This window comes from Zalophus californianus, chromosome 8 (genome assembly GCF_009762305.2).
Source record: "Zalophus californianus isolate mZalCal1 chromosome 8, mZalCal1.pri.v2, whole genome shotgun sequence".
Lineage (NCBI taxonomy): Eukaryota > Metazoa > Chordata > Mammalia > Carnivora > Otariidae > Zalophus > Zalophus californianus.
In genome coordinates, this window is record NC_045602.1 from 8,137,657 (window position 1) to 8,157,372 (window position 19,716).

The 19,716-nt window shown below is 57.6% G+C and overlaps 1 protein-coding gene across 5 annotated transcripts in view; it reads left to right on the forward strand.

Moving 5' to 3' along the window:
* The window catches only part of HPCAL1 (hippocalcin like 1), a 109,862-nt gene extending 99,296 nt beyond the window's left edge, over positions 1-10,566 (forward strand). For all 5 annotated transcript variants that reach the window (XM_027623960.2, XM_027623964.2, XM_027623962.2 and 2 more), the window contains 3 exons: positions 4,782-5,177; positions 7,068-7,173; positions 9,668-10,566. In XM_027623960.2, coding sequence (XP_027479761.1) covers positions 4,800-5,177; positions 7,068-7,173; positions 9,668-9,765 — 582 coding nt within the window. In that variant the 5' untranslated portion in view covers positions 4,782-4,799 and the 3' untranslated portion in view covers positions 9,766-10,566. The remainder of the gene's footprint in view (positions 1-4,781; positions 5,178-7,067; positions 7,174-9,667) is intronic.
* Positions 10,567-19,716: the final 9,150 nt, after the last annotated feature.

Below are 19,716 nucleotides of genomic sequence, written 5' to 3' on the forward strand. Positions count from 1 at the left end.
GGCTTTGCCTCCAGAGCCTGCTGGTGGGTTGGGAGGGAGGCTGTGGGGACCTCCGGGTGCCTGGCCCCCCACAGACACTAATGGCACATGTTGATCGGGTCACTGGCCAGGGGCGGCCGAGTCAGCGTCCCAGGGCTGTCGTAACCAAGGAACACAGACCGGGCAGCTTCAAAAACAGGAATTTTATTTTCTTACAGTTCCAGAGGCCAGAAGTCTAAGATCAAGGTGTCGCAGGTTTGGTCCCTTCTGAGGCCTCTCCTTGGCTCGCAGACGGCTGTCTTCTTGCTGTGACCTCATGTGGCCTTCCGTCTGTGTCTTTTTTCTTTTTTAAGATTTTTAAAAAATTTATTTGAGATAGAGAGCGAGAGAGAGCACGAGGAGAGGGAGAGGCAGGCTCCCCACTGAGCAGGGAGCCCGATGTGAGGCTCGATCCCAGGACCTAGGGATCATGACCTGAGCCGAAGGCAGCTGCTTAACCGACTGAGCCACCCAGGCGCCCCAGCCCTCTGTGTCCTGTAAGGCACTTGCCACATTGGATTAGGACCCACTCCAGTGACTTCATTTTGCCTTAATTACCTCTTAAAAGCCCCGTCTCCAAATCCAGTCACATTCCGAGGTGAATTTGGGGGCCCTGGTTCAGTCCAGAACGGCAGCTGGCCCGCCCCGCTCACGCTGGTCCTCTCGCGCTGTGCCCCGTGCAGTATGACGCGCCCCCTTTGAGGACACAGGGACACACGCTGCTGGTGGGAATAGCGCCAGGTCCGGCCGGACGAAGTGAGGAACGGGGAGGAGCAGGTGCAGAAGGTAGCCATCCGAGGCTCGGGCCCGCTGCGCGCCTGGCTCTGCCGCCCTTGAAGCCTCGGTGGGGAGGTCCCGCAGGAGAGACCTCAGACTGACTGTTGGTGTTCTGCCCCCTCCGGACGCTGGCTAGGACACGCCCACAATTCGAGGGGAGCATGGCAAATATCAAGGCTTTGAGAGCAAGTAAACTGATTAAAGGGTTGGAAAATGAGCCTGTTTCAAGCCCAGGCGCCTGGGACCTGGAAGTGCTCAGAATCTTCAGGCTGTCCTAGGTCTCATCCGGGAGCCCCGGGGCGGGTGCTGCCCAGTGCTCTGCAGACACTGAGAGGTGGGGCTGCCGGCAAGAAGCCACACAGTGAGTCACCCTGCATGGGGGGGGGGTCTCGGGCCACCTGCCGGGTCAGCTGACCTTGAAAGTTTTGCAGTCCAAAATTTGCAGTTCAAAAGTCCTACGTGATAGGACCTGGAGGAGGCCGGGGGGGCTGTTTGAACAGAGCAGACAGAAACAGGGGTGTGACTAGCAGGTTAATAGAGGGATCCTCACGGGAGCAGAGAAATCACATGGGAGTGGGGCGGAGGAGAGTTCGCTGGGTACAGAGAGAGCGGAGGGCGTCTGTAGCCCTGAGCTCCGAGGGCTCTCTCTGCTGCCTGGCTTGCCCGCTCAGTGGCTTCTGCGGTGTCACCTTTGGGGGGCCCCACCCAACACCAGGGGCCTCCTGGACTCCTTGCTCCCTCTGTGTGTGTAGACGTGTGCGCGCAAGAACATGCCCCCAGGAGGCTGGCATGGGCAGGAGGTGCCTCAGTGGGGGGGATCAGCCTCAGGGGGCGGGTCTCGGGGTCACGCCCGAGGCTGCCTGGATCTGGTCCCCACCTTGGAGTTCAGGTGGGAGAGCCTGTGGATGGACAGATGGACGGGCAGAGAAGGATGGGCATCTGGCCTAAGTCGCCGGCAACACCCACGTGGCTTCTCCCTGTGCCCTCAGCTCCTGTCCTTGGGTTTGGTGGACAAGGTGCTCTGGCTATGGGGCTGAGTCGAGCACCTCCCTGGGGTCTGTCATACTCGGCTGCCCTAACAAGGTACCACAGACCGGGTGGCTTAAACAGCAGGAATGTTTTCCCTCGCAGTCCTGGAGGTGTGGGCAGGGTCGTCTGAGGGATGTGGGGAAGCACCTGTTCTAGCTTCTGGAGGCCTCCCGTGCTCCTTGGCTGGTAGATGGCTGTGTCTTCTCCCTACCTCTCCACATGTCTTCCTTCTGTACTATTTCCAAGTGTCCTCTTTTTGTAAGGATACCCCAATAACCTCATCCTAACTTGATCATTTTCAGAGTCCCCAGTTCCAAATAATGTCCTGTTCACAGGCATTAGGGGTTAAAACCTCAGCATCTTTTTTTGGTTGGGGGGTTCACAGTTCAACCATAACCTGAGTGTGCCTGAGGAGACAGGCCTGCCATGCTGGGCTGTCCTGGGTGCCCAGCACCACCCTAGTCCTGGGGCACATGGCCCTGCATGCCCAGTGGGGCTGTCTGGGCACGGAGCCATCCCAGCGCCCCGCCATCAGGTCCGCCAAGGGGACACCTAGAAGGACCCGGGAGCTGGTCTGGGTGGGGCCCCGATAGCATGGCAGAAAGTGCAGAATCAAGAGGCAGCCGCACATCCAAATCTGGCTTGGAGCTTTTTCCCACAGGACAGAGATCTGACCTGCACCTTGGTTGTTTTTCCTCTTCTGTCAGACACTGATTTTCACATTCACCTTTATTTTTCACGTAGAAATCACAATGGTCGTTAAAAAAAAAAGAAAAATCTTATTAATGAACTGAGTTTCGGAAGGGACCAGAAGTTGAATCAGCGACATGTGAACGCCAGGACTTTTTTGGGCCTCCCAGAGCGTGCCACCCCAAGTCCCAGGGTGGGTCAGAGAGCTGGCTGCTGGAGGTGTGGGGTTCCTCGATCTGTACATGGTGGCCTGGACCTCCTGTGACCTCTCAGCTCCTGTGGAATGGAAATCATGTGTGTCCTCGTTCTAGGACACACTGCACTTGGCGAGGTGGCCTCGCAGGTTCCTGGTGACTTCAAGTGAGGCAAGGACAGCTGCCCCAGTGTGGGTCCTGCCCTTGACATGGCCTCTCGTCACCAGGAAACGGACAACCGGCTTCCTTAGACATTTGCTGGCTTCCACTTTTTAAGATCAGTCTGTAGGTAAGGGCAGAAAGTAGAGATTGTAAACCCTGACATCGTGAAAATAGTGGTTCTCGCAACAGAAGCTGTTAAGGAAGGAAGGTGGGGGATAGCTTGATCTTATGGAGAGAGAACCAGGAATAAAGTTGCTTGATCGAGAAATAGAGGTTGGGCTATTTTTATTTTTGTTTATTATTTATTTATTTATCTTTAAAGATTTTATTTATTTGAGAGAGAGTGTGAGTGCCTGCATGAGAAGGGGGAGGGGCAGACGGAGAGGGAGAGGCAGACTCCCCGCTGAGCAGGGACCGTGGGATCACCACCTGAGCTGAAGGCAGATGCTTAACCTACTGAGCCTCCCAGGCGCTCCCTGTATGAAAATACATACACAGAGTTCAACATTTTAAAGTTGCAGAAGGATTTACCGTAAAAACTCCCCGTTCGAACCTTGTCCATCAGCCACCTCTCTCTGGGCAACGTCATGTCCGAATAGGACCTTCCAGACACAGAGACACGCACATACACGTTGTTTCCTCTCTTTTTCATGAATGGTAGCAGAAACTCTATGTGCTGCTCTGCACTTTCTCTTTTTACTTGAAAATACATCCTGGTTACTGCTGCTCCGTTTGCACAGCTGGAGCATCTGTAGCAACTCCTCCAAATGGGAGAACTGGGCTTTGCAATTTTGAAAGACATGGCCAGGCTGCCCTCCATAGAAATCAGGAAAGGAACTTTAAGTATATAATTTAAAGTCATAAAGCGACGCCCTGTGTGGTTCAGTCGGTTAAGCGTCTGACTCTTGATTTCAGCTCAGGTCATGGTCTCAGGATCGTGAGATTGAGCCCCACGTCAGGCTCTGCACTCAGCGGGGGGAGTTGGCTTGAGATTAACTCCCTCTGTCCCTCCCTCGCTTGCGCATGCTCACTCTCTCTCTCTCTCAAATAAATAAATAAAATCTTTAAAAAAAAAAAAGCCATAAGGATAACAAGTAAAAACAGGGATATGTATTATAAAGCTAATAAAACCCAGGAGGGGGCAAAGGAGGACATGCCAGGGAGAAGAGGTGAGCTACATCTGTTATCTTTCCTAATGGGGATGCAGTGCATACTGTTTAGAGTTTATAAATACAGAAGCAGCTCAAAGTGGGCACCTCGGGGACTGGGGCAGGAGACATTTCACTTTGATTGTCTCGTCTTCTGTGTATGCTTGAAGAGTGATGACTGTCATGTGTTACTGTCAGAGCGGGACCATGAAATGAGGAGGGGAGGTGATGCGGATCGGTCCTCTGTCCGTTCCATGCGGGGAACTGCTGTGGGGAGCAGGTTCTGCGCTCCCACGGCCGCCTGATACTTTACTGGTCACATTCGAGACATCGTGGACTGCCCAGTGCTAATCCTAGAGCCACCCCACCCCTACCCCCTGGCCCCGGGGAGTTTCTCAGAGGCCCAGTAGAGAGGGGACTCCTCCAAAGTTTCTGGACACCTGTTCTAAAAACAGAATGAGGTGCCTAAGAACCAGAGGGTCAGGGGTGCACTCAGCATAGCAAGAACTCTGCCTGGAGCGGGTGAGGCTCAGGAGAGTGAGGATGAATCCTCAAGTCTTGTACAGCCCCGGTGAACACTTCATTCCACTGATTTAAGTTGCATCCCCCCCCCCCATTTCCACATTCTCAAAGTCAGAATGTGCCCACGAGTGGTCCCCCTTCCCGCAGGGCATCCTAGACGGGCTGAGCCGTCCCATGCACGGTGGTGGTCCCTCCGGCGCCCCCGGGCGCCCCCCCCCCCGCTGACGCCCCCGTCTTGCAGGTGTGACCAGCCGCCACCATGGGCAAGCAGAACAGCAAGCTGCGGCCCGAGGTGCTGCAGGACCTGCGTGAGAACACGGAGTTCACGGACCACGAGCTGCAGGAGTGGTACAAGGGCTTCCTCAAGGACTGCCCCACCGGCCACCTGACCGTGGACGAGTTCAAGAAGATCTACGCCAACTTCTTCCCCTATGGCGACGCCTCCAAGTTCGCCGAGCACGTCTTCCGCACCTTCGACACCAACGGGGACGGCACCATCGACTTCCGGGAGTTCATCATCGCGCTGAGCGTCACGTCCCGGGGCAAGCTGGAGCAGAAGCTCAAGTGGGCCTTCAGCATGTACGACCTGGACGGCAATGGCTACATCAGCCGCAGCGAGATGCTGGAGATCGTGCAGGTAGGGCCCCCCACCCCGGTCCCCTCTGACGCCAGCCACTCCCCGGCCACCACTTGTGAAAGTGACTGCCTGTCACCTGCCCGGGAGGGTCCTTGCCGTAGGAATGGTAAGACCCAGTGTTTCTGGATCAGGCCTGGGCTGAGGGCTTTGATCTGTTTTGTTCTTCACAACCCTGGGGGCTGGGGGGGGGGGGGGGGGGAGTCCTTCTCTGCATTTCACAAAATCCGAGGCGCAGAGAGGTGATGTCCTAAGAATTTACAGAGCTGAAAATTATAATGGAGAGGTCCCTTGGTTCTTGCAGAAGGCACCTACTAAGACCTTCTCAAGTCCCCGTATTTGAGAATGTGACACACAGCCTGTCACGTCCCCAGGAGCATGCCATGGTAAAGGAAAACTGAAATATTAGTGGTCATGGAATAATAAAGTCTGACACAGAAGGAACACCTCTTCCTGAGACCTTTTTTCCTCACCTTCATGCCTATCAACAGCTCTGGCAGGTGAGGCTGTTTTCCAGAAAGAAACCCAGTTTTGTTCACTTCACTGGGTGCCTGGGTTTGTGAGAGAGTCAAGAACCCCAGACCTGCTCCCGGGCGCCCCCCAGTGGCCCTACTCCTGGAGCCCGGGGGATTCGGTTCTAGGATTCCTCACAAGAGGCAGTGTGTCTACATGTAAGGCACTTCTCGGCTCAGGAGCTAAGTCTTGAGCAAAGAGCTTCAAACCCATGAACTCCTAAACCAGCTGCAAATGGCCCGTGGAGTGACCAACCCATTTCCCTAATAGGTGGTTCTCACACAGAATAAATCAACACGGGTTTGGGGACCTCTGTGGTTCAATTGTCACTTCGGGTTCTTAGCTATAAGAGGTGATAGAAATAAGAATTCTGTCTCCCTGGAATCCTAGCCTACCTGACACCCCTTTTGCAAACGGGCATGCCTGTCACTGGCTGAGCAGACCGGCCTGGCCAAAACTGGGACACACCAGTGGGATTCTTCAGAACAGCACCGTACGGGGTAGGGGTGGACGCCACACCTGTCCAAATGGGATCTGGCTGCTAGGATCCCACACCCGTGCCCAAACCCTGAGACCCTTCCCCATGGCCTCTCAGCCTGCCGGGAGGGATACTCACCTCCTGTACCTTTCTCAGCATGGAATGGTGTTTTAAGAACTTCAGAAGTCTGTCAAGACCGTGGAAGGGCCTGGTGCTGCCTTTGGCTCTGCGCTTGGCCATGCCGCGTGGCCCAGTCCCAAGAGGATGGCCTGTCCCAGGGAGACACACACCTGTGCAGCCAGGTCCCGAGACACACACTCACTGCCTGTGCTGTGAGGTGCTCTAAAGAGGTTCTCCATCCTTCTGGAGAGACCTGTGCTATCTGCTGGTCCTTTCTGGCGCTCGTGATGTGGTTCTCCCTATGGGTTTCAGGGACAAAATCTTTCTTGTTTTAAACGGAGGTCTGATAGCCACAGAGTAAAATGCTCACAGCTATGTGCAGTGCGGTGGATCGTGTACATACATGCCTGTATGACCACCACCCTCAGTGAGTTACAGACATTCCCAGGCCCCCAGCAGGCTCCTTCAAGTGCCTGCCCGGCCACTGTCCCACCTGCCACCCCAGACAGCCCCCAGTCTCGGGGCTATCACTGGGGTGTTATTTCGCCTGCTCTTGAGCTTCACGTAAATTGGTCTGGCTGCCTTTGCCCAGCGTGCCATCTGTGATAGTCACCATGGAGCATTCTAGAAATGTTCCTCTAGAAAGCTAAGGGTCCTGAAGGCTGCTCGCATGTCGACTTCTTCGTGCCTTGCGGTGGCCTGGGTGGAAGCTCACACCTGCCCCATCTGCTCAGGAACATTCCAGAATCTCTGTGCACATGCTTCTCCATGTCTCTTTGCAGGCTATATACAAAATGGTGTCCTCTGTGATGAAAATGCCCGAGGATGAGTCCACTCCGGAGAAACGAACGGACAAGATCTTCAGGCAGATGGACACCAACAATGACGGTAAGGAGTGTGTGTGTGTGTGTGTGTGTGTGTGTGTGTGTGGCTACTGAGAGCAGAGGTATGTTTGGAACATTTCCCTTTCCCTCGGCAGCCCCTCAGGCCTCCCCCAGCTCCCCTCTGGACTTGTGCAACCAGGACAGCTGTCCTGAGAGAAGAGGCAGGGAGACCTGGGTCTGCATCCTGCCTCTGTCCTCGGGGCATACCCTGTCTCCCCTGAGCCCTAGTGTCCTTGCTTCTAAAACAGGGGAGACTGTCAGCCCCATGGATGCGTCTCAGGGACGGGGAGGCTGATGGCACCTGGGCCCTGTTTGGGTTGGGGGGAAGGTAAGGATCAAGGGTCCTGGATGGCGGGACCCTTGCTGTCATCCTGAGACAGCAGGCTCCCCAGTGGCCCCCGGGGGCTCTGTTGGGGTTCCTTAGTGGTGAGGCTCTGCAGGATCCGCGTAAGAGCAAGCAGCCACGACCTGGTGGGTCCAGGCCTCCTGCCGGCTTTGTGAAGTGCAGTCCCAGAGTCAGGTCTGATGTGCTTTTGAACAATAAAGAAATGGGACATTTAGAATAGAAAAGGAAATACCCCCTGGGTTGTGCTGGAGATGAAAAATAAGCTAATGCATGAGGAAAAGCTCTGTAAACTCTGAAGTGCTTTTGGCAAATGAGTTTAAGGACCGAGCCAGCCCAGGGATGGGGTTTACTGTGTGACCACAGGGGGCTGAAGATACATCGGACGCACCAGACAGCACGGGAACAGTTTCCCAAACACAGTCGCGTGTAAAACGAGACAGACTTGTGCCTGGCATTGCCCTTGGGCTGATTTAAAACCTGTCTTTCACCCTCCAGGGTTGCAAGGCGCAGGCTTCGGGTTCCGACAGACCTGCACCGAGTCTTGGCTCAAGTCTCAGCCTTGGTTTCCTCCTCTGTGAAACGGAGGTCACAAATTCAGGCTCATGTGGTTGTGAGGATTCAATGAGACCATGCCCAGAAAGCTGTGAGCGCAGAGCCCTGGGCACTGTGCTCTCGACCCCTCTCCCCTGCCTGAGCCTGCCCGACCCCATCCCTTTGGAGGGCCAGCGGGGCCGTGTCTTCCCAGCTTGTCGGGATCCTGAGTCTGTGCCCAGTGGGGCAGGGCACCTCTTGAGCCCCAGTGTCCGTCTGTCCCCGGGCCTCGGGGAGGGAAGGGGGAGGGTCGATGTTGCGGAGATGAGGCTGAAGGCAGGGGTGCTCAGGGGCACCCCGTCTTGAGGGGGCTGCTCAGGAGTGGGCAGGGCCCTGCACTTTGTCTCACCTTCCCTGCCCCCTCCATCCGGGGGTCAGGGGGGACCTGGCTGGTTTCCGCCAGCACAGACCTCTCCTGTTCACACCCCTCCTGGCTGTACATGTGATCGGAGACTGGCCGAGCGCCAGGAACATGCTGACTGCTGCCACACAGACCCAGACCGTGCTCAGGAACCCCCAGGGCCCCTCTTGCCCCCCATCGGCCCCTCACCTGCCCCGCTCTCTGCCAGGAGGAGGGGGCTATGCTTTCAGAAGCTTCTCGATCTGAGTGGTCAGAGTTGGGGGAGTGGCAGGTAAAAGTTGCCACCACCCATAGGGGAGAAGCAAAGCCCAGTAGCCCCTCTGTGTGAGCAGAGGGTCCCGGAGAATTTCTCCTCCTTTGAAGGGGTTGTTTCCCAGCCCATCCTTGGGCCCCGGCGTTGTTTAGTCTCCGCTGGGGCCAGCCTGCCTGCCCCCTGCTGGGGGCCGGGAGGAGTGGGTGTCCCTCCCTGGCAGTGGGCTGGCGGGAGGTCTCTGCCTGGGGGCCTCTGGATCCCTCTCCTGGCTCCCTGGTAGCAGCCCGCTGGATGCATCCTCCAGGCCGGGCCGCGGCTGAAGATCCTGAGCCGTGGAAAGATTGGTAGCTTGCCCGTGGCGGCGTGGCGTAGGCCACGAGCTCCTTAGCCCCTTTACTGCCATCCTGCGGGGTCATTGTCACCACGGCTTCACAGCTGCAGACTCCCCCAAGGCATGAGCCGCCGGAACAGAGCCAGCTTCAAACCTAGGTCCTTCCCCATTGGCGGGGGGGGGAGGTAGCACGTGGGTCCTGGGAGAGGGACCGCCGAGGAGGGCCCGTGGGTGTCCCCAACATCAGCTCCTCCGGAACTCACTTCAGTTTTCAAACCCGCTTTCCTACTCTTGGCCCTAGCAGTAATTTATTACCTAAAGCCTGGGGCGGCTTCTAAAAGCATTTACATTGTCCCACAAGCCACAGCCCCTGTCGTACTGGGGGTGTGTCCTTTAAGTTGCCCGATGCTTTGCTGTAAGCCGTGAAAGCGAAAAGGGATTTTTCCAGAAATGTATGCAGAGTGAGTGGAGCCTCACTTCGGCCCAGCTTCGGGAAGGTGCGAGACTTAGAGTAAAGGGGGCGTCCCCCTACAGGGAGCGGTGTCCGGGACCTCTGGATGCGCGAAGACCACGGAGCACTGGCTGACCCCCGCCTCTCCTCTCTCCCGTGCCACAGGCAAGCTGTCGCTGGAAGAATTCATTAAAGGTGCCAAGAGCGACCCCTCCATCGTCCGCTTGTTGCAGTGTGACCCCAGCAGTGCCAGTCAGTTCTGAGGGGCCGGGCGTCCAGACAGCGGCAGAGAAACACGGGCTCGTCTCGCCGTCTAAAGCTTTGCTTGCACGGGTGGGTGCCTCCTCCACCATTCCTGCTCTCGGCCGGGGCCCAGGCGACACGCGGCACCTGCCCGGCCCGGTGGCTGTGCCTCCCTCCTCCACCTGGCCTCCTCCTGCCCCCGCCCGCCCCCCCCCAGGGCACCCCCCCCGCCCCCCCGGGGAGGTGTTTCCACGCAGGCCTCACAGTTCTGGCTCCTGGGGCGTCTCGCCGCCCCAGGGAGCCCTGAGAACACCGCTGAGGACATGGATGGGGCTTCTAAGATGGAGACAAGGCCAGCTGTTGTATGTTGTGATGGCAGGTGACCATGGGCAAGGTGGGGACAAGACCGGAGGGAGAGTAGACGGGCAAGCCCTCCCCGTGCATGGCTCCACCTCGCTCGTGCGTTTCCTCTGACCAAAGCTGCTTGCACGTATAGATACCGTGGCCTCCTTCCCTTTCACGTATAAATTATGCCTCTGGTGAAGTGAAATGTGCCGTGTAGGTCCCGTATTTCATGCCTCCGTTGCCTGTGAAGCGTGGTTTCCCCCGTGGCCTGTGATCTGCCCCCGAGCCCGGTTATTTTGTGGTATTTATGCGCTCTCTCGATCTACCCGTTTCCAAGGAAATGCATGCGTGCCCAGTGCCGTGGAGACCGTCCCGTCCACGTAGTGAAGGCAGGCGTCTGTGTAAGGTCTGTCCTCCTTGTTGATTGGTCTGGCATTTCCTGTATTAAAAATGATCAAATAAACGGAATTCTCTGAGTTTTGTGTTGGCCCGTGAGAGCCCCCGGGTTGCTCAGGACCCTCGGGTCAGGGTAGACTCAGCGGGGCCAGTTGCTGTCGGTAAACTCGGCCCCTCTCATGTCCCTGTGTCTATAAATCTTGTGCAGCCTGTTCTCCAATATCTCCCCCATTCGTGCCAAGAAATACTTAATGGAAATAAAAGGTGACTGTCCCTGGCAGGTTTGAGTCTCAGGCTTCTGCCTGCCTCCCTCCCCGCCGGTCCCACTCTGCCCCCATTTGATCAGCAAGGGAGCAGGACAGCACATGCCCTGCAGGGACAGAGCGGGGACCAGGGCCATCAGCACGGGCCGGGAGGGAGACCAAGTTTCTCAGGCTGTGGCCGGAGGGACACCTCTGGCCCCAGCCTCAGAGAACTGAACAGAGGTTGCTTCTACCATAGGATGTTTGTCTCACACGTCGAGAAGTCCAAAGGCAGCGTGCTGTAGGCTTGGCTAATGCAGCAGCTGGAGAGAGCATCACTGGGGCCGCAAGGTTCCCCGCACCTTCCCCACCACCCCGCCCCCCAGTCTCGCATTTAGCGTTTGTCCTCATACTTTTCTCCTTGGGGTTCCCACGGTCCAGCTGACACAGCGTTCCACAGGCAAGAAGAGAAGCAACGCTGTCTGCTCTTCTTCCTGGAGAGGGAGGGGAACTTTCCAGAATTCTCCCTCCCGCCGCCCACCTCCTCATCAGCTTCCCCTCTCATTGGCTGAAACCCAGGCCAGTACCTCGGTGGGGGTGTGCGGTGACCGTGACTGGCCAGTCAAGGCGCACCCTTGGCTGAGGAGGGCTCCCCTTCCCCAGAGGGCACGGCAGTGGGAAGGGCTGAACAGGATTGGAGTTCTGTCTCCAAGATGGGCACCAGCAGTGTCTGTCTCACCTGCCTGCCTTGGGCTGTGGGACCTCTCAGAGCCTCAGTGTCTTCGCTGGCAGAAGGGGTGAAATGGAGAGGCGGGTGATGGAGGTAAATGGGCAGAGCATGCAGCTCAGAGCCTGCCTCACAGGCTGCCAGGGACCGTGGCTATTTTGTTAGTAATCTTGTAAGATACATGCCTCTGAATAGGAACACTGAGCCGTCTGCAAGTGCCTAATGAGCCAGTGGTACTAGCAGAGGCTAGTTCATGGCGCAGCTCCCTGCATACCCACAGCCATGGGCCTCGGTGGGCAGCACCCTCCGTTGCTACGAAACGGTAAGATCGTGCCTTGACATCTCTGCCTGGCCCAGGGGAGTCTCCCCTCCCAGTGAGGGACTTGAATTTTACAAAAAAGGTTAAATCAATACTGCTTGTTGGGGAGGGCTTCAGTGCTTGGAGTGGAGTGGGGGGGCACAGATGGGAAGGACTGCTGGAACAGGAGTCTCCAGAGAAGCGGACCCAACAGGAGATCCACGCGCGCGTGCACACACGCACATGCACACGCGCACACGCACACGCGTGCGCGCACATGCACACACACATTTATTATAAGGAATTGGCTCATATGCCTCTGGAGGCTGAACAGTCCCAAGATCTGTAAGCTGGAGCTCCACCCAGAAGAGCTGATGGCATAATTCAAGAAAGGGCCTGAAGGCAAGAGATCAACATTCCAGTTCGAGACCCTCAGACAGAGCAAAATTTCCCTTAACTGTGTCTTGCTCTATTCAGCCCTTCAACGAATTGGCTGAGGCCCACCCACATTGGGAAGGGCCTTCTACCTGCTTTACCCAGTTGACTAACTGGAATGTTAATTTCATCCAGAAATACCCACATAGACACACCCAGACTAATGTTTAACCAGGTGTCTGGGCCCCTGTGGTACCTGGCACGTAAAATGGCACATAAAACTATCAGGGGCACCTGGGTGGCACAGTCGGTGAAGCATCTGAGTCTTGGTTTCGGCTCAGGTTGTGATCTCAGGGTTGTGAGATCGAGCCCGCATCTGGCTCCGTGCTCAGCACCAAGTCTGCTTAAGTTTCTCTCTCCTTCTCCCCTGCCGCTCCCCTCCCCCCATGTGCTCTCTCTCTCTCCCTCAAACAAATAAATAAACCTTAAAACAAAACAAAAAACAAAAAAAACTATCACAAGTGCTTCTGCCTAAATGTGGAAGATGTGGGTCTGGGGGTCCTCGTCAACCCTGCCCCAGCAGGAGCTCACGGAAGTCAGTGTGGCCGTTCTCTAGGGAGCCCACTGCTACCTGAGAGCGAGGGGAAGCAGCCCTAAAGGTGGCATCCATATGCCAGGAAAGCTCAGCTCATCCAAGGAGGAAAGAGCCCAGAATTGAACTCAAAACTGGTCCCGGCTACCTTCCCAGTAAGAATCCTCTATCTCGGAGCAGGCTCTTCCGGAGCAGTTTGTAAGGTCTCCTGTCCCTCCCCGGTAATTTGCACTACAGGCCAGGGCCTGCCCCTTTTTCCCTGCATCCCCGTCCTCCTATGAGGGTCTCATCCTGCCTTCTCCTTGCCCTGGGGAGCCCAGACCCTCTGCCACCCTGTATGGGCACTTCAGGTTGGTTCAAGTTCCTTAGGAGTTTATGTATCCCTTAGACTCTAGACTGCAGACCTAATAATGTATGTGTCTAAAGTAGGCCTTCTAGAAAGTGGCCCTGATCTGGTCTGCATTTCCTGTGACTCTGCCCAGGACCCGTGTGGTCCTGCCCAGAAAACACAGGATCCCAGTGTGCCCCGGGGGCAGCTCAAAGGGTGTGGCTCAGCTCTCCATTCCTCCTGTGGACTGAGCACCCCTGCTCCAGCACAATGTCTCCATGGACCTTTCCAGTTGTTCTGACACCCCAGCTCAGTGCCCCCCCTCCCCCCCGAGGAAATACAGCGATAGGAGCAACTCCTGAAGTAGGAACATGTTTTGAAGCCCTGGGATGTGGAGGGGAGAGTGGGAAGGTTGGGGTGTGATGTCCAAGGCCGTTCATCCGGGCAGGCCATGGTCAACCCCCGTGAGGGCAGTGCCAACCCCCCCCCCTTACTCTAAACCCTGGCTTTTCATTACTGCAGCCTCAGGCTTTCTCTGGGTGGGCTGGCCTCCTCGGTGGGAACCAGCATTAAGCCAGCAAAACGTGAGCCCGCATTTGCTGAGGGCTTCCTAGGACAGATACTGCTGAATGTACTAATGTACACGTCCCATCAGACTGCAGCCAGGCATTACTACCCACGTGGTACGGATGGATCCACTGGGGTATAGGGAAGTCGCTTGCCCCAGAAAGGAGGGGCAGATGTGGGACTGGAGCCTGGGATAAGTTCCCAAGGACCCAAGTTGGGGCTCCTCCTAATTACAGAATGGTCTCAGGGAGCTGAAGCCACCTTCAGGGCCCCACGTGTCTGGGGAAATGCAGGGGCTCGTCCCTGCGTCCCTAAGTAGGGCGCAGCGGGGGCCGCATCTGCGGCACCCAGGCCTGATCCCCGGCACCGGGCCGAGGGGCATCCTCCCAGCAGGCCTGTTCTCAGGGGCTGGCGCCTCCACCGCTTTTCCTCAGGCCGGATGCCCTGGGGGGTCTGCCTGGAGTCGGAGCCAGGCTCGTCCTTCTCCTTGGCTCGCGGGGACATCCGGAAGGCCTGTCAGAGGAGAAGGGGTGAAGGCCGAGTCGACGTGGGAGACGCAGTGGTGCGGGAGCACCGGGAGCCTGGGCCTGGAGGGAGGCGTGTTTATGAAGCAGAGGCTCCAAGGGCGAGCTTGGGCCATCGCGGTGCAGGACGCCACGCAGGGCGTGGGGCCGGAGGAGCCATGCGGTGAGCACCACCTGACTCGCACAGGCACCTGGGGAGCAAAGGCAGCTGCCCCCGGAGGGCAAAGAGTGGGCCTCTCCCCCTCCATCACCCACGGGCTCGTCCCAGCAGCTTCTGAGGCTTTCCTGGGGGGTGGGGGGGCGTCCCTGGGCTCAGACCCAAAGGGGAGCCATCTCTGAGGGCCCGCCCGGCCACCCGACTCCTGCAGTTCATGAGAGGGCACACTTGCGCCCTTCCTGGCCAGTCTGCCCTGCCCGTGGGCTGGGTGTGCCCCCAGCTCGCGCGCGCACGCACTCCGTGCACGCGCGCTCCGCACCGCTGTTCCGCTCGGGCAGCTCGGCTCCGTTTGTGGTGCGCATGCTCCACCTGCAGGCCACTGGAGGAGACCCGGGAAGGGAGTGGTCTGGCCCCACAGACTCACCACCCGCTCCCAGCTCTCTACGAGCCATCAGCCAGGCCCCTCAGGCTCGCTCAGGTCCCAGAAGTCAGTAGCAGGATCAGAACTAGCCCCCCAGACGGTGCCCCCTGCACTGGGCGTGTGCATGTGTGTGTGCACTGTGTCTGTGTGTGTGTCTGGGGACCAGCAGTGTGGTCGGTGCCTGAGCCTCTGCAGATGGGGATTTGGCTGGTCCAGGCTGGAGCGTGCGTCTGTCTGTCCCGTGTGGAGGGTGTCACGGACACGGCCAGGCACGTCCCGGGCAGAGACCAGCCGGGCCCAGCTCGGCTGCGGTGGCTCCTGTCGCCACTGTAGGCGACAGTAGCTAGCCCTCCCTCCTCCTCCTCCCTGAACCTCATGCTCACCCACACTCCGGGCCCTTTCTAAGACTACATGCAAACGTTCCTTCCTCCAGAAAGCCCTCCCCGCCTGCCCCCAGCCAGTGCCTATAGCCCCCCGCGCCCACTCCCCTCACTCCCAGCGCTGCTTCCCTCACGTGGACCTTATATTGTCCACCCATCTCCTTCCGGGCCCCCTTGCCCCTGGATCCAGTGCCAGGCCCAGCGTGGGATTAGCAGCTGGGGAACGACGACTGAGAGTCGGCACGCAGCCCATCCCTACTCCCTGGAGCTGCACCCCAGCGACCCTGGACCCAGAGGCAGAGGTACAGGTCTCAGCTTGGCCACGGAGGAGCCCCGTGACCCTGGACAAGGCCCTCCCTGTCCTCTCCTGCACGTCGGCTGCCAGAGGGAAGGGCTGCAGGGCCTTGGGGTCGGGTGAAGCCACCCCCTGGGTCGACATCTGCCCTTCAGACTCTCCAGCTCAGAACGAGGGCTGCCAAAGGGCTCTTCGATCCCCCGGATGTGGGGGCCATGAGACCAGAGCCAGGGTTAAGACCAGACCCCCCACCCCCATGGGGGCAGCTCTGGTGTGGGAAGGACATGGGCCTGGGACCATGTGAAGATGGGGATAATATCGGTAGCCTCAGGTACCGATGCGTGGAGACAGGCAGGGACCTGGACCCCGGCTCCAAGGAGAGCGCAGTGGGTGGGGGATCCCGTGAGAGCAGCTCCCCTCTGCCTCCCCCACCCCCACACTGCAGCAGGGAGGCCGAGCCTCAGCATCACCGTCCTACAGGAGAGGACAGGGAGGGCCTTGTCCAGGGCAAGTGGGGCAGTGGGCAGGGTCACCAGGTCACCTCCAGAGGTGGCTGGGGGGTGTTACCCACTCCGGACAGGCGAGGGCAGCAAGGCTGTTCACAGGGCTGGTGCAGCAGGTGTGAGGCAGGAGGGGCGACGGCTGGGCTGGGGGATGGGCTCCACCTACTGGGGCTCAGGAAGAGTTTTGGGGGGCAGTGGCCTGGTTTTGGCCAAGGCTGCCTGAAGCCCCTTCCTCAAAGCCCCAGATCCACTGCTGTGGCTGGCCCTGGATCTCCGTCTGAGCCAGAGCAGGGCCTGTTCCCACGGCCCTCCTGGCACAGTCAAGGCTCTTCAGGGGCCCTGGTCAAGCGTTTGCTGAGTGACTGTGTGACTTGACAGTTTGGTCACAGCTCCTAGCTGAGCAGAGGAGCCTGGAGCACGAGGTGCTGCTGCCCCCTGGTGGCTGCGGCTGGGAGGGCGGTCTCAGGCTTGGGGTGCCGATCCCCAAGGCCTCCCGCCCGGGTTCAGAGCCACTTGGGCCTGCCTCATATAGCTTTCTGTCCCTGTTCCACTTGTCAGATAAGGAGACTGAGGCTCCGAGGAGCACCTGACTTTCCGTGGGCCACACAGAGCACAGAGGCTGAGGCTGGGCTCCTGCTACCCAGGACTCGGAGGCCTTTCCTTAGTGTTGCCCAGTTAAATTTCAGTTTCAGACAACGAATCTCTGTTCCACGCAGAATCTTGTATTTTTATTTGCTGAGTTTGGCAACTCTCCTCGTCAAACCAGGGAGCGGAGTGTGCACAGGCCCCAGGGCGGGTCGGAAGCTGCAGGGGCCAGGCCACCCCCAGGGCCCGTCTGCTCTTGACCCTCCCCATTCTGGAGTCAGCAGAGGGGATGGAACAATGGAACAATCCTCCGCTCCCGGAAGGAGCAGCAAGGGCGTCGCAGGCGTTTTCCCTCGGGGCACTACATTCCAAGCGTCCCTGACCCTCCCTCGGAACAGCCGCCAGGGAGGGACTCCTCGCACTCGAGGGATTCAAAAGCCTCGCTTGTAGGGGTCGGTGGCCACGGTGGGGCCCTGTCACTGGTAGGGAGGGAGGGGCTGGGTGTGCGCAGCTCCAGGCGCCCACGGGCCGGGGCTCAAAGCCACGGGTGCTGCTGCCGGCCCGCGTGGGAAGGAGACCGAGGGAGAGTGAGGGCCCGGAGCCACGTCCCCAGCCACATTCTCGCCACGGCTCTTTTTCTTCAGTGAGTGACCAGGACCACAGACTGGCCAGGGAAGCGGACACCTCCTTCCTCTTAGGTCTTCCTGACTCGCTGGCCTCCCTTAGACAAGTCACTTGGCCTCTCTGGCTTCAAGTTCAGCAACGTTATTTGTAGGCTAGAAGCGCCAAGTGGACGTGGGAGTCACGTGGCCTGCCTCTGCCCACCGCCATGCGATGGGAAGCGAGCAATTCATTTCTGAGCCTCTTTCCTCACTTGGGAGGCTCGTGATTTCTTTAGTAAGATCAGTAATGCGGACACGTGTAGAAGTGCCGTGCAGTCTCCTCAGGCCCCGATTCTCTTCCCACCCGTTTGTCAGTTCTTCCAGAAAGGCTCTGTGCACGCACGGGAATGTGCCTCTGCACACGCACACACGCACATGGTATACTGGCTGTTTGTTCTCGACACACAGAGCACACGATACGCTGCTCCTCACCCTGCTGGTCTGCACTCTGGCCGGGAGGCGGGCCCGTCAGCTCCTGCAGGTTCGAGCGGCCGAGGCCCCGTCCCCCTGGGCATCTTGCCTGTCCCGCTCAATGGACATGTGGCGTGTTTCCAACGTGTGCTGCTAACAGTGCAGTGAAGAGCCTGTGAGGGGGTTTGTGTCAGGAAATCCTTAAATAGCTGGGTCAGTTTGGATTGTGGTATTGCCCAATGGCCTCCAAAGAGATTACCCCCACGGTTCCCTTTCCCGTCTAGTGTGAGCACACCTGCTTAGCCAGCCACCGAGGAAACCCCTTCATCTGCCCACCGGACATGGGGTAGTCTGTTTTAATGTACACTGCTCCAGTTTGTAAGTCTCACACTCTTAAGACTTTTCTGTAAAATCCATGCTTGTGACTTGTCTATTACATTGTGCTTTTATCGACCAGAGCCTTCCAGTATTTAGAAAGTCAGCCCTGTTCATGTGGTTATTTGTCCCTTACCTTTTTGACTTCAAATGTGTTAATTTTGTGTCTGCTCTGTTACAAGTCTCACCTCAAATGTACTATGTAAGGAGTTGGGGAGGCTCTTCTTGCTCTTTCCAGGCGTTGGCCCACTTTCCCCACACTACACCATCTCTGGAGTGTGGGGTGGGCCCTACGATCTGTATTCAGAAGACGCTCCCCCGAGTGAACTGAATGCAGGCTGAGACCACTGCCTTCATCTTGGACCAACAGCTTGAGACCCCCGGGTCCCTTCCCATGGGGGGCCTATCTGGAGTCTCCAGCACTTTTCAGGAGGAAAATTTACCCTCTGCCTGGTGGAGGCCCAGAGCCATAGTCACTTCACACTCAAGTCTGGAAGTGTCCGGTTTCTGTGAATGACTAGACAGTGCCTTTTTTTGTTGTTGAGAGTGAGCGAGCTCACACTCAAGTGTGGGGTGGAGCAGAGGGAGAGGGAGAAGCAGACTCCCCATGCTGAGCCCGATGTGGGGCTCGATCTCACGACCCCAAGATCATCACCTGAGCTGACATCAAGAGTCAGACGCTCAACCAACCAGCCACCCAGGTGCCCCTAGACAGTGCCATCTTTCACCACATGGCAATAGGTAACTGCGCACGGCAACCTAGGACCTGATGGGTCTTGGAGGAGTGTCTGTCGACACATATCCAGCATCTGAGATCTCCATCCTCTTTGGCTAAACTCACTTGCCCACTCCCAGGTGTAAGGACCAGAGGTGGCCATTTGGCCCAGGCCAGGCCACATTACCCTCCAGACCCGAACGTGGCCTTGGCAGAGCCCAGAAACTCTGGGGGCTTACAAGCGTTAAGCAGGCTGTCGGGAGTGAGGCTGAGGCTGTTGTGTGGGTGGAACAAGACAACCCAACAGCTGGGTGGGGACTGGCTGAGAGAAGAGCAGTTTCCAGATCCTTGGCATACTTTGAGTGGAAAGCCCTTTCTCTTTTCCATCCAAGCTCATTGCTGCCGCTAGGAGATCTCAAGCCCTTCCTGTTCAAGCAGAAGGCCGAATTTACCAAGATTCCAGGCTTGGTGACTAGCTCCCATTCCTCAACACCAATTCCTTTATTTTGAACATCCTGAGGAGTCAGAAAAGGATGTGCTCACAGAAGTGGGACAAACAGTCAGTTTAAGAGGTTTTTCCCTCCCCTTGGCCCCCACTCCAGTCAGAACTATTTTGTTTGTAGCTCCTGATGTATGTCCGTACGCATGGCAACATCATGTATGTACGTATGGCAACTAAAACCACATTCAGGTCTAGGAAGGGAGAGCAGAGCTGGGGACATGCCCAGCCCGTGTCTGGCTGAGTGGCCAAGGAAGAAGGGACTCTGCAACCACAGCAATGCAATGTCCATGTGGAACTCGGGTCTTGGGGGGGGGGGGGGGAACGGTGTCTTTTTAGAAAACAGGTCATTCCCCTCAAATCCTTTAGTAAATGTACTAATACAGCACTAGCTGGAGGGCCTGGCTTCATTTTCCCCCCCGAGATGAAAGGAGCTGCAGTACTCCCTCCCACCTGGACTCTGGTCTTCCCATGGCCCCCTGCTATAGCTGGTGAGACAATGCTGCGCAGTGACAGTGGGGACTAGTGGCTTCCTAGAGCCACGTCTGGCTTTTACACGGCCTTCCTTCCCATG